Source organism: Corythoichthys intestinalis, chromosome 10 (genome assembly GCF_030265065.1).
Source record: "Corythoichthys intestinalis isolate RoL2023-P3 chromosome 10, ASM3026506v1, whole genome shotgun sequence".
Classification (NCBI taxonomy): domain Eukaryota; kingdom Metazoa; phylum Chordata; class Actinopteri; order Syngnathiformes; family Syngnathidae; genus Corythoichthys; species Corythoichthys intestinalis.
The window spans coordinates 23914328-23929157 of NC_080404.1; the positions used below are offsets into that span (position 1 = coordinate 23914328).

Below are 14830 nucleotides of genomic sequence, written 5' to 3' on the forward strand. Positions count from 1 at the left end.
GTAGGGCAGAGCAACTTGCTTATTTAAATTTGGCGCCCTGAAGCGTTGGTTTCTCTGAGGATGGTAGGGATGGACTTATTTGAGAGGGTGGGGCTTAAAGTTTGGTTCTTAATGTGCGTTATTTTATGTTTATTTTTCCAGTAACGCTAGTGACCATCATGGCGTGGACGAAGTTGGAACGCGCTTTCGCTGTTGAGGCATTTTTTTTCCAAGTGGTCGCTCAATTGTCCCAACGCGACATGCATTCCGTAGACATTTCAATATTGCCCCCCGTTCCACACCAGTCTGCTTTTGTGTTGGCAGGAAACACTCATTGATCATGTTGACATAACAGTCAGATGTCACTGATACTGCCCATTTGTTTTCTTCAAAAAACCATGGGCCAATTATGCCAACTCACGAAAGTGCACATCAAACAGTTACACGTCATGCGTGTAGAGAACGTTGATGAAGTTCTCTGGGGTTTTCAGAACTTCAGTAGCGCATGTTTTGCTTATTTACAGATCCCGAAAGATGGAAGTGAGCCTCATCACTGAAGAAAATAAGTGTGTTGCCAGGCAAGCCCAAAAGCGCCTCACATGCATTTTCACGAGCAATAAAATCGCATGGATTAAGTTTCTGACCATAGCTGATGGGGGAAAATATTACATTATGCCTTTGTGATGTATGATTGCTTCTGTGACCTAGATTGTAACAACTTCTATTGTTTTTTACCTTGAGTTTCATAGCTAGGAGGGAATCTCATGAGATAACTTGTTTTGCACCATAGTCCCATAGTTAGGAGGGAATCTCACCAGATAACTTGTTTTGATTGTTTCTTACACGCCTGGGTTCCATAGTTAGGAGGGAATCTCACGAGATAACTTGTTTTGCACTCATAATATTTACCGTGGGAACACAACATCTGCTACCGGACGGCGCAACCTGGGAACCACGCAAAGAAAAGCCCCTTTTTCGAGGGGATGAACCAAAAGTAGCTTTGTCGGCAGAGGTTGGCCGTCTCCGCCCCCGTGTGGCGCGTTCCTACAAAAACCGGGCATTTCCGGGCGACCAGTGAAATCTGCCAGCGGGTCACGTAAGGATCGCCTGGCTTTGTTCCTTCGCCGCCTTACCGGAGCGTTGGCTCCCGCTCATTTGTCACGGTAAGCGATTTTCATTGCTAAGGGACACCTGGTTGTGCTGTAACGTAGCGCGGGGATTCTGGGATTGACAAACTCAAATCTAGAGTCATCGTTACCCTTTTTATGCTTGTTTTTTATGCTTGTTACTTGCTCTTGTGGGATTGTAATCAATAAATGTCATTTATTCTGCATTTTCTAATCAATAAACATTGTCTACTGAACAAAAGTGTGCCTGTTACAGATTCACAGCAAACCTGGAAATTTCGGAAAATAGCTAATTTGGAAGAATGAAATTTCAATTCTTCATGGAGGATTCGTCTCACAGAACGAGCAGACAACCAAAGGGCAGATGCGTGTTTGCAGGTAGACCGTCGGGGAGATCTCAAAACAGATTGTCTCACTGCATCAATGTTTTGGGGTGACCTGAGTGTTCGTGGGAAGCCAGGTTTCTTTTTTGTTAGTTTTTTTACACAACCCGTTTCCCTGAAGTTGTTTACCCATGAAGCAATCGACTGCCGGCCAGGAACACAATCACTCGGGGCAATATTGGAAATGTCTACGGAATGCACATTGCATTGCGACGATTGAGCGACTGCTTGGAAAAAAATGCCTCAACAGCAAAAGCGCGTTCCAACTTTGTCCACGCCATGATGGTCACTGGGGTTCCTGAAAAACAAACACGAAATAAATAACGCACGTTAAGAACCAAACTTTAAGCCCCACCCTCTCAAATAAGTCCATCCCGACCATATTCAGAGCTACCATCGCTTCAGGGCCCCAAATTTAAATAAGCAAGTTGCTCTGTCCCACCCTGTACTATACTATAAATGATTATATAACCATATTAGACCTAAACGATGTCGCAAAAATCCTTGAATTTAGACCAGAACAATACTATGAAACATGACCCGTCCAAAGCGCATGAGCGCCATTTAGAAGGGGAAAACTTCTGATTGGTATAATGGAGTCATGTGGTGATTGTTCCGACGTCTCAATGGTGGAACTGAGACGGCCACTGTTGGCATCTCTGGCAAAAATAAAAATATGTAGAATAAAGAAGAAAAATGTATTGACTCTGGTGTAGCCAAAAGTAGTGGAGTAAGAGTAGTGTTGCTTCACAAATCTACTGAAGTAAAAAGTATTGCGTGGTACAACTACATTTTTCTTGAAAAGTCACTCAAGTAAATGTAACACTTTATTACCCAACTCTGGTAATCAGTTTAATTGGGTCCGAGCTCTACGAAATACAATTTGCTGCCATGTCCTCTGATTGCTGTCTTTATTTGTAATGCTTTGTCGCACCGTAGTTCCACGAACTAGTTTATTAGGCTCATTCTACGGATGTTACCACGGAGTACTAAAAGACCAGTGGACTTTGGCAGCCGTTGCTTGCCATTTCCTCTCACTGTTTGTGCCTTGTAAGTTATATTCTCATTTCACAGACACGCTACAATGCTCATGTCTGTTTCCTTTGTTTACATTTATGGTCAAACGTAGTTACATTATTGCATTGTTGCGAGCTAGGAATAATCTATAACAGTACATATTATCTTTCACATGATGAATAATTTAGGGCGGCACGGAGAAAGAGTGGTTAGAATGTCCGCCTAAAATGTTCTGGGATAAGGGCTTTAATTCCAGCTCCGGATTTCCTGTGTGGAGTAGCATGTTATCCCCGTGCCAGCATGGCTTTTGCCATATGCGGCTCTTTAGCACTGCCCTAGTGGCTCCCTGGAGCTTTTTCAAAAATGTTTCAAAATGGAAAAAGATGGGGGAGGGATATATTAGGGCTGTCAAAATTATCGCGTTAACGCGCGGTAATTAATTTTTAAAATGAATCACGTTAAAATATTTGACGCAATTAACGCACATCTCCCGCACTGTCCCATGTCAGACAGTATTCTGCCTTTTGGTAAGTTTTACAGCAAGGTTGTTTGTGCTGTCTAACAGCGAACTCTTGTGGTCGCTTTGCGACATGGTTTATTGCTTTCTTGCCAGTTCAATATGGCTGCATGACGTCTCGGGCTGACGCCTACGTTGTAATGTTGTGCTTAAATGATCCTTGGACAAGATTTGTCCGTAAGTATGGTTGTTGTAAAGAATGTACATATTATGCTAGTAAGCGAAATGTTATACTTTTTGTATGAGACGCTTTTTGTTTATGTTTAGTGAACCTGTATAGCGTGCTAAGCTAACGTTGTTGCAAATGCAATGCTTGTGTACTTTTTTTTTTTTGTAGTTTCACTACGGTCTAAAGAGAACAATGGTTTGAGGCCATTTTATTAATAAATCAGATGAAAAAGGAAGAAGTCTGATTATTAAGGCGTCGTTCACTAGCTGTCTAGCTTTGGAAAAAGTAGACGCTTCGGAGTGAGGATAGCATAGACAGATTTAAATGACAGTAGAGTGAAATGCCCACTACAGTCCTTATATACAGTACGTTGAATGTATATATCCATCTTCTGTCTTATCTTTCCATTCCAACAATTTATTTTTGCAGAATATATATATAATTTACAGAAAAATATGGCATATTTTATAGATGGTTTGAATTGCGATTAATTGCGATTAATTACGATTAATTAATTTTTAAGCTGTAATTAACTCGATTAAAAATTTTAATCGTTTGACAGCCCTAATATATATATAGTTTTAATATGGTTTCTGTAGAACAAACGTGATTCTGATTCATTGATATTGTAATGAAAAACCTCAGGGCATCGTACAACAGAGTAGTCACGTGATTCTTCATTCTCTATTAAGATGCACTGCAGAAAAAATTTAATCATGAAGGCTCTTTATGTATTTGTAGCCCATTTAGGAACCGTTTACATGGTGACGTTGCGACACAGAGACAAAATGATTGTGTTGCGGAATGGCCTCGCCTTACACGGTGACGGTGAAAAGAGAAAACAAAGACGCAAACTTTTGATTCCGGTCTCCAAAGCAGAACGATTTGATTGCTGGGACTGCTTCGCAACCATATGAATGGAATGTTCTCGTGCCAACAATGTCAACACTTTCACATGTCACTTTGGGCATGCGCAGTCGCTGCTGCTAAACATTCAAAACAGCAATCATGGTGGAACGTCGGCTTTAATGTACTGTTTTAATCATAGTTTTTAATATATATATATATGTTTTATGTTTGTGTTTTTGTGCCTTTTGAAGCAAAAGTGAAAAAATGCATGAACGCCATTGCTTCGAGTGGGCGTGTATGTTGTCTTCTGGGCTGAGGAGGTTGTGGTCAGGGAAGTGCATCATTGGCTGTCGTCTTGTAAAACTACACTGCCTCCTAGGGCCTGGCTTGAATACTACATTGTTTTCACGCGGAATAGCGTACCGCATGGATGCTATTTTTAGACAGTGACTTCGCCATCGAAACCCAGAAGTGGGTCAACATAAGACACGCCCTCGCATTCAACTCATTTTATCACTACTTGTTTTCTGCTGGTAATCTTTCAAAAAAGAACATGCCGAGTAAACACTGCTGCTATGGAACTTGAAGAAACAACTCTAGACAGTACGATATATGAAGGATGTTTTCTTCATACGTTTCCTGAAGCCAAAAAAGAGAAAAAAATGTGAACAATGGCTCAACTTTTGCGGATGTCCAAAAGACCAGTTTAACGCCAGCAAGGTGAAGCCATTCACCTTCGTATGCAGTAAACATTTTGTTGGGGGCTATAGTCCTACAGAGGATGAAGAGGTAAGCCATTTTGATATTTTTACTTATTTTTTAGCGTGGCGTTTTGCCGTGCTGCTTCTGTCGGACAATGAGTGACCTGAAAAAAATCAAAATGGTATCTGACTGCGGCTGTTGTTACCTTTTCTGTTGTAAAAAACAACTTTAGTAAGGGGAAGTGTAAATAACTTATAGAATTAAGATTTGTTATGAATAAAAAAAAAATTAAGTGTTCGTTGACTGTCACGGAGTATCATTTTTGATTGCTACAGAAAAATAGCAATGTAAATTGCCCCCAAGAACGGTCAGAGATGTAAGACAACCAGAGGATATAATATATAAGAAAGACAGGGTATATGGTGGTAAAGGATAGAATGTCATTGTCAGTGGAGTCTTTTTCAGCCCTCGACACTCAAGCCATCTCGAATTGAACACTTGTATGTTCTTCCACATCTTTACCAGTGATTTTGGCACCAGGGACGTCATTTTCAGACAGAATTAGTGGGTTTTGCTTAGTAAACATGTCGTTCGTACACTATTTACATGCATTTAGTGTTGGGACAAACACGAGTTGACCCGCCTAGCAACAATTGCTAACGCCATGAATATTAAAGAGCAAAAGTGACGTGTTGCTTGCGGTACGCCATTGCGACATCGTTCAAATGGAGCCTGAACCAAGACGAAACCATGTAAATGAATAAATGAAATGTGCAGTATTCCCGGAGCGTCACCATGAAAACGGCCCCTGAAACTTAGTCATGTCAATAGTAGGCCAACGTAGCAATATAGATGCAATTAGCATGTGTTGCCTTCATTATAAGGCTTACATAAGGATTTAATGGGTTTTTTGCAGCTCCACAAATATTTTTTTTGGCCCAATATGGCTCTTTCAACATTTTCGGTTGCCGACCTCTGGGATAGTCGGTCCGGATCAGATATTGAACTCATGATGAATCGTTTTTCGTAATACGGAGCGAAAAAAGCTTTGAATGAATTTTTCTTGTAGCCAAGCTTTCGTATCTTGAGGTACCACTGAACAGGTTAGGAATTGGAAAAGTGTCTATTGTTTCAGTGATCTTTTGACTTAGGAGTTCTAATTGTCCCGAGACTGAACTCATAAATCGGTGTACTCATATCCCAAACTGTGAATACATTTAGAATAGTAAGCTTCCGTAGACGATAACAGTGTACCAAATTTGTTCCGTCAATGTTTGTAAATCATCTCAATTTTTGGGGAAATGAAACGGCAAAGTGTGCTTGTACAATGTTGGCTCGCAACACACACACAAAAAAATTGAAAATCTTAAAAGTTGTTGCACTCCAAAACCAAGTTACATTTAGCACTATTGGGAATGAATGTTAGCACTTTAGGCGTTCGATAAAAACGCAACAAAAGCTTCTAAACCCGATTTTTCGTCTAGCAAATCCTGTGGCGGCGGCGCATTTACGTGACCGTGCACGCGTATTTTCCTGAGGCTCGTTTTAAAGCGTCCGGTTTTTTTTTTCCCCTCGCAGTGGGAGAAAAGTTGGAAAAGCTTGCTAGCGATAAACGACGCTCACGTAAAGATAGCCACACTCTCGCGCGCTCCTGAATGAAAACATACAAAGTGGTCACGGTGAGTTCAAAGACAATAGAAAAGATCTAAAAATGTTTTTTTGTTGTTGTTGAAGTTTTGTTTTTGCAAAAAAGTGTACATTCTCTTCAGAAAGTTATCGGAAATGGGGATGTTCAAAGTCAACAGACATCCTTTTCTTCACTTCTTTAGGGCGTACGTCAAGACGCCCGCGTCGTCCACTCCTTTCGGACAAAAAAAAGTGCCTCAATGCGTGTCCATCCACCGACGGACTTGAAAACTAAAAAAAAAAAACCAGCTGTCTGCGTATTCTTGTCTTTCCATCTTCGTGGGACTGTTTTTTGAGTTGAGGACAAGTCAATGGTTGCCATTGACGGCCCTATCGTCCGATCCATTCAGACTATGGATTGGATGTCAAGCGCCGTCAACGGTGCAGGATGAGCATTCACAGCCAGTCCTCACAGTTAACATGTTTTGGAGGGCTATTGCTGTCAATGGCAGGCAATGAGTTAAACTGGGTTGTGTGCTTTGACTGAAAATTTCAACTATGAAACTGTCCGCGTGTGCCTTATCGTCTTGCTAGCTTTGTGAGGCATTGTTCTTTACAAGGACATTTTGACTTTTTAACTGAAATTTGCCTTTGCTTTTGCTTTATAAAACTGCCTGTGCTTGTGGGCATCAACTTTGACATTTTTCTTAGCCAGACATTAGAACATTTTGACTGAAAATCTTTTCCGTTAATGAAACTGCACATTTGTGTTGCTCGTGTCTTCTATCTTTCGGGAGCACCAAATTGAACATTTTATGAACATTTTGACCCCACAAAAAATGCCTGAGTGTGTCTTTTTTTGGACAAAAAATTTGCCACGATGATCTCAACTTACTTCATTAAATTGTATGTGTGTCTTTAATCTTGTCTTTGTATTTTTGTGGGGAATCTTGGTGAGGACATTTTGACAAAATCATATTATATTTGGGAGGACGCATTGACTAAAATATGTCAAGTTTTCAGTTAAACTGCATACATGTTAAGGCTGATTTATGTTTCTGCGTAGCGGTGACGGCGGACCCACGCCGTTAACGCAGACACGATTTACGACCCTTCGCCGTAGCCTGACGCCAGGGCCGGCCCAGCCTATACGCAGACTATGCAGCTGCTTAGGGCCCTTGACCACTAGGGGGCCCAGATAGGGGGCAATCTGGCAATTGTTTAATTTATATTCTATTTTGTTTACTACAGTTTGCTTTATTTGACTTTTTTGAGTTTTGATACTTGATTACAAGCATAAAAATTAAAGTTCTTCCTTAACTTCTTTCTTTCCTCTTTTAGAAAAAGGTTTGGCGTTATCTACTGTAAGTACTGACAATCATTTGGGGTGAGAAGTTTGAAGAATGCAGTGCAACAAAATCTGATTAATATACAAAATATGGACATATTGGTTGGATTGCATGTAAGAGTTTCACAGTAGACTGTGACAAAATGGTGGGCCAAAAATTTGGGGCCCTTGGCATTATTTTGTTTAGGGCCCCCAAATGGCCTTGGCCGGCCCTGCCAGACGCGTTCCTCAAAAAAAATTCTGACTACGTGCCACGATGTGAACGTCGAAGGACTGTGATTGGTCCACTCAGAACGTCGTTTCTGAATTAGCACAACAACGCCGCCGTTTTTGAACATTCGCAAACGTCTTCTGTGTCGCCTATGCATCAACATTTGTATTAACAACTTTTGTTGTTCAATACTGATTAGCTGCGGCTGCAAATACACACATTCCATCTCCGTTGCCATTGCTGTCAATGACCGGAGGAAAACTAAAGGAATTCGACAAAGTTTCCCAAAACCGTACAAAGCCACACCCCTCTAGTGGCATGGCGGTGAATTACAGAGCAACACGTTCCCTTGACGCAGAACTTCGAATGCACAATGATGCCGTAAGGTCGACGACGTAGCCTCGCCGTCACCGGAACGCAGACGCATGAATCAGCCTTTAGTGTTAACCCTCTCTGTGTTCATGTATGTGTTCTTGTCTTTCTATTTTACCGTGACAAAAATGACTGGCACATTTTTTGCCATTGTCATCTCATCCAGTGCCAAAGTTTTTCCATCTGTGGTTGAAGGAACGTCTAAGGCTGCTTGACTGCGATTTTTTTGTAAAAGTTGAAATCGTTTTTCATCGACGGCACTGATGCACTCATCTTCCCGTCTGTCCGAGTCCCTCGAAGGAAGCGGCGAAAGAGGCCGAGACGACGATATGGATCCCCTATCCGATACCAGTCAGACGTGGAGGACGTCCATACTGTAGTCGTCAGTCTCCGTGTGGTGGGAGGAGTTGGTGTCGGAGTGGGCGGGGGCCATCGTGTCCTTGTTGTGCTCCACGCCAGGTTCCAGGAGCGGCGGCTTCTCCGGATTGGGTTTTTTACACGAGTCGGGCCGGTTCTGCACGTAGATGACGCGGTTGTAGGCCTTGAGTCTCCTCCACAGGTGGACGTAGACCTTGCACTGGACGTACATGAAGACCAGGCCGCCCGTGAAGCCGATGGCCACCACCACCAGCTTGGTCCAGAACGACCACTCCATGATGCCTGAGGAGGAGGGGGGGAAAAAAATCATTGGCAACATGATTTTGACAGAGCGCACGAGAGGGAGGGAGACTTTTCGATTCACAAAACAAACTCAAAATATCAGTTATTTGAAAATATGAACAATAAATTGCAATACTTAGTCAAGACCATATATAAATAAAAACCAGGCATGCATATCTATAAAAAAAATAAATAAATAAAACAAAAGAACACTGATTTTAAAAAATAATGTAAAAATAAAACTTGTATAAGAAAACAAACAAACAAAAAATACCTTAAAACTACAGAAATTGCTGTATAAGAATACTGAAAACAATAGTGAATTTTCAAAGTATTTAAAAAAGCGGATGTTTTAAATAATTTAATGGCCTATACAATTTTTTTTTTTTTTTTAAAGATAACTAAAAGGGTAAATACGGATTCGGGATTTTTTTAAATGAAAAATTAAATCGTATTAAACTAAATATTTCACATAGTATATAAAAATAAGACAAATCACATTAAAATCATAAAATAAATATGTGGTTGAAATATATATATATATATTTTTTTTTAAATGCTGGATTTAAAAAGATGTGATTAAATTTGAATTAACACAAACTATTGCATGTCAAAAGAAAAATATACCTAGAGACAATAATAAAAGTCAATATAGCAAACAAATCCGTGGTGTATTACAAATTTTAGATTAATAACTTCATAGTACAGTTTATGAAAACAAAACTAAATACTGCTTTCAGAAACAAAAAAATAACTAAAAAGATCAGTATTCATACAAAACCAAATATTCTACATAGAAATGTATTTTTTTCCCTCCAATCTTGTTAACCTGTGTTGTTTCGTAAAACAAATCAAATACCATAAAAAAATGGAATCCAGTAAACTAAACAATAAAAATAACAAATACAGTGGAACCTCAACATACAAACACCTCGACACACGATCCTTTCGACATCCGACGTACAATTTGACGTCATGCTAGAAATACGATTTACAACAGCGTCGCAATTTCATTGTTTTCCCGCCAGATGGCAGCACAGCGGATTTTCTTGTGAGAAATCAACTTTGGGTCCCAAGAAAGTTGACTAGACGATACGGCCGGAATATGTCTATGATCTTGACGGTCCTCTCCGACCTCCGTTCACCTTTCTTTGTAAATTAAGGTGACACTTATTATTATTGTAACATTGGCAAAGAAGTCACCAGCTTCGTCAGGTTTTTAATGGTTTATTTTATAACTTGTCCAACACCACACTGCTATAGTGCGCCGTAGCCGACGCCAACAGAACACGAAAAGAGGAAATAAAAACGCACCTCTCTCACCCTGTTGTCAGTCACATGGTGTGATCAGAAACAGCATGGAAAACACAACCGCCACATTAGAACCCGATTTGTCGCATTATTATTCCGATTTGTATTTATAATTTATTTGTTTCGCTATGTGTAATTGCTACTTGTGTTTGTACCTGCAGTATTTACTAAGGATTTAGAGTAGGTTTTTGGTAGGGTTGGGCATCGTTTCAATTTGAACGGTTCCGATTCCGATTCCACGTTTCGATTCCGGTTCCAAACGATTCTCCATCTCGATTCTTTTAATAGGCAGGGTAAAAAAAAATGCATAGTTTATATTAATTTCTTATATTCTCAATTATTTTTAAACCATATGAGCTTTCAATTATCTATGGATTTCTCACAGGATTTGTATATAAATATCAGTCTTTAAACTTGAATATGATGAACTTTCCAAAGGAGTGCACTTTCACAAAGATGTTTATTTTTCAAAAGCTCAAGGAGAAAACATTTACACATTCTTTGCTTATGTTTTTTATGCTGCAGGCATTTTACATGTTATAGAGCTCCCACTAATGAGCTAACCTGGTGCAGAATATCAAACAAACAAAAAAAACAACTTTTAAAACCCAGTCAAGACTAGCAGCGGGTAGAGTATAAAATCAGAAACAGTTTTTGTTGAGGAAAATGATCATATTTGCCTTCTCAGGTAGTAAGTGTGAGCCAGGGGTCGGCAGCTCAAAATGTTGAAAGAGCCATATTGGAAAAACGAAAAAAAAAACAGTCTGGAGCCGCATAAAAATTAAAAGCCTTAAATAAGCGTAATAATTAAGGCAACACATGCTGTATGTATCTGTATTAGCCTACTAAGAAAAATGACTAAGTCGGCTAAAAATACATAATGAGCCTTCATCTTTATTTTCCCCGCAGTGCATCCAACGCACCACGTGACTACTATGTCGTATGACGCCACCTCAAGTTTAACTTCATTACAATATTAATGAATTGTTTTATTGCTTTGATGAAATTATAGAAATGCAATAAACAAATCTGATTTTGATGTCATTTTTATCTTGGAATGTCTTGGATTTTCTTTATTATCTCTGTTTTGTTTTCCAAGTCTGTAAATAGGTGTTCTATTTCATTCCTCCTGACCACCAGAGGGCGGTGCGATGTCCCGATCACGTCATGATCATTTTCAAAGTATCGGAATCGGCAAAAAAATATCGGACATGCCTATTTTAAATTTTTTTTTTTTTTTTTTTTTTTAAATCGTTTTCTAATTGTATTTAACGTTACAGACAAATTGTCTTACACTCATCCAGAGTAGTTTTGGCTTAAAGTAGGGCTATCAATTTTTTTGCGTTAACTGCGGTAATTAATTTTTTTTAATTCATCACGTCAAATAATTAATGCATGCGCTGCACGACCCACTCACGCATTGTCGTGTTCAATCTATAAAGACGCCGTTTTACCTATAGATAGCGCTAATAGGCAGCATATAATGAGCAAAGAGAATTTTGACAGCCTTTGGAGCCATTTTTTATGTGGCTAAAGCCTTACAATACCTCTCTCAGCAATTAAAAATGACGTGGGAGGCAATGTGGGGAAGAAAGGTAGTAATTGATCATTTTCTTAACACCTATGTTCTTTTCCAACGTAGAGAAGACTATATCAATTGGTGCCCCTACGCACAGTCATGGTTGCACTTCCCATTATGCATTTGGGCAGAAGTTAAATGGCTGCAGTATCATTTACTGAAAGCTCAACAAATACACTAGATGGCAATATTTAGTCACAATATACACAGTCACATTTATCCTTTAAGAATTACAAGTCTTTCTATCCGTGGATCCCTCTCACAGAAAGAATGTTATTAATGTAAATGCAATTCTTGAGGATTTATTGTCATAATAAACAACCACAGTACTTATGTACTGTATGTTGAATGTATATATTCGTCCGAGTTTTATTCATTTTTTTTCTTTAAGCACTGCCAAAATGTATATGATTGGGAAAAATTATCGGGTATGACGAATTGAATCGGGAGCAAAAAAAAATAATAAAAAAAAAAACTGATCGGGAAATATTGGGATCGGCAGATACTCAAACTAAAACGATCGGGATGGGATAGGGAGCAAAAAAACATGATCGGAACAACCCTAGTTTTAATATGTTGATGATTGTCTCCTTCATGTAGTCACCATCTGCGAACGGTTTTTCATACTTTTTTTCCCCCAATAAAACTTGCAGCATTAGTGGAGTTTGACGATGCAATCCACTTCTTAAATCTATTTTTGCGCGATTCTAAGTTCTTCAGAAGTAATTGAATCACACTTTTTCCCTCACTCGGCTGCCGGTTTGTTTACGATAGCCACCAGGCATCCTGCCCTACTAATAGAAACGTGTAGCTCAGGCTATGACGCAAATCTTAGATGACGGAAATGTGAACATTTAATATTTATTCTACACATTTTTACAGCATTGGAAAATGTTAAGAATGTTTGTGTCATTTTTGTCCTGCTTCAGAAACCATATTAAATTAAAAAATATATTTGCCTCTTTTTCCATTTTAAAAAAATTTGAAAATCCTGCAGGAAGCCACTAGGGCAGTGCTAAAGAGCTGCATGCGGCTCTCAAAACACGGGTTGCCGACCCCCGGAGTGAGCATTCTGGTAAGATCATGTCTCCTGCAGTGGAGAACACACGTTTACTGGGTGCAGATGAAGCTTGAACGCATAAATATGAGAAATCGAGAAAAAGTCACAAATATTACATAGGGGTAAAGTTAGCTGTGAGCTGCTACGCACTTTACATACATGTACCATAGCGTGGAGCTACGACGAAGCATGAGTATAATTTTTTTTATTGATTATAATTTGATGAGCTTTGAATACTGTCGATTTTAACGGATTACGTAGGTGCTTATATAGGCGATTTAGACGGAGAAGTCTACTGCTTTAAGATGGCCGCTGTTTAATAACGCCGGCGAGTCTGTCATTTCGCATCTAGTACTCTATACATGTGCTAACGCCGCCGAGTGTCATTTCACATCTAGTTCTATATACATGTGATATCTACTGTAGCCTGACGTAATAATACAATTTATTCTTGTACTATTCCATCCATCCATCCATCATTTACTGCTTAATCCGGGGTCGGGTCGCGGGGACAGCAGATGACAGACATAGATTATTGTTTTACTTACCTGGTTCTGACTGGTTAGAGGACCGGCGCAGCATGTCAAATACGCGACACTCAGCTGTGCACTAATCGGCACTTGTATTCCATGAAGCCGGAGGTATTTAATCATATTGGTCGTGCAGCCAACTTTGCATCATATAGCTGTGTTGCAAATGTTGCACTGAGCTGACAGGTCATTTTTCTTTGTAAAGTTGGTGAGCCAAACTTTTGAGCGCCGCCGCACCGTGTCCATGGTTGAAATCAAGTTGCAATGCACAAACGCACACTTCATGTGCCTTCGTCTTCGTGGTTTTCGGCAGGTATTTTTTTTCCAATCGGCGGTCAGGGCACCAACACATGGAATCGAAATTGTAAAATTACAAACTAGTAGGAGTGGGAACCTCTTGGTAACTCACGATACGATACGGTTTGCGCTAAAAAGCTCATGATAACAATCTGACGATATGGCGATACAACGATTAGCGATACATTGGTCAGGAAATCTTTCTAGGATATTCTAAAAACAACTAATAAACAGAAAAACAAGCTTCTGCTGTGAATTGGAATGAGTTTATCACGAGTAGACATTCATTCATCCGCTGCCACCCCTCCCACTTCAAACGGATTGAACGTTAATGGCAGTCAGTGGCAGCCAATGCCAGGCAATGAGGTAATTTTGGCCCATTTAAGGTCATTTACCTGTTGATTTTCAGTTACTTCCTGTTGATTTTGGAGTATTTTATGGGTCACATCCTGTTCATTTTGTGTTACAGAATAGGAAGTGACTTGGGAATCACCCAAATGTATAGGCAGTGAGTCAAACTCAACACGAAATGACCTGGAATAGCCTTAAAATGAACAGCAAGTGACCTATAAATGCCCTGAAAATCGGACAGAGTGACTGTGAATGCTCTGGTTTCGAATGAACGAACGTTCCCAGTCTAAATGGATTGGGTGGCGAGCACCATCAAAGCAGCCTTAGAGTTAACTGAGACACCATTATGGTGGAAGATTTTGGTAGCAACTTGTTGGTTCCTTTTTTTTTTTTTTTTTTTTTTTAAAAAGACATTGACACCTTTTTAAAATAATATCTCGTTTCTTGCAGGATCATATCGATAACATTCTGGGATACAAAGTATCACGATATATCACCATTTCCATATTTTGTCACGCCCCTACAAACCAGATCCTGGAACGAATTAAATTCTTATGTAGAGGCACCACTGTATATCAAAATATTGCTTTTATACTATGGTGACATGAGGTAAATATCACAAAAACGGTACAAATGTTAGATGAGCAAGTTTAGAAGCGCAAATATTTACCTGGAATACTCCTGGCTGCATGAGTGCAGAGAATACAAGGGATTACTAGCAGAGCTATTGTTTCAGCGCCAC

General features: G+C 39.6%; 1 protein-coding gene across 12 annotated transcripts in view; it reads right to left on the reverse strand.

Moving 5' to 3' along the window:
- Positions 1-211: 211 nt before the first annotated feature.
- The window catches only part of marchf8 (membrane-associated ring finger (C3HC4) 8), a 127462-nt gene continuing 112843 nt past the window's right edge, over positions 212-14830 (reverse strand). For 10 of the 12 annotated variants that reach the window (XM_057849252.1, XM_057849253.1, XM_057849251.1 and 7 more), the window contains 2 exons: positions 14759-14773; positions 212-8960 (listed from right to left, as the gene is read on the reverse strand). In XM_057849252.1, coding sequence (XP_057705235.1) covers positions 8653-8960; positions 14759-14773 — 323 coding nt within the window. In that variant the 3' untranslated portion in view covers positions 212-8652. The remainder of the gene's footprint in view (positions 8961-14758; positions 14774-14830) is intronic. The other 2 variants (XM_057849254.1, XM_057849264.1) reach the window with 1 other exon arrangement.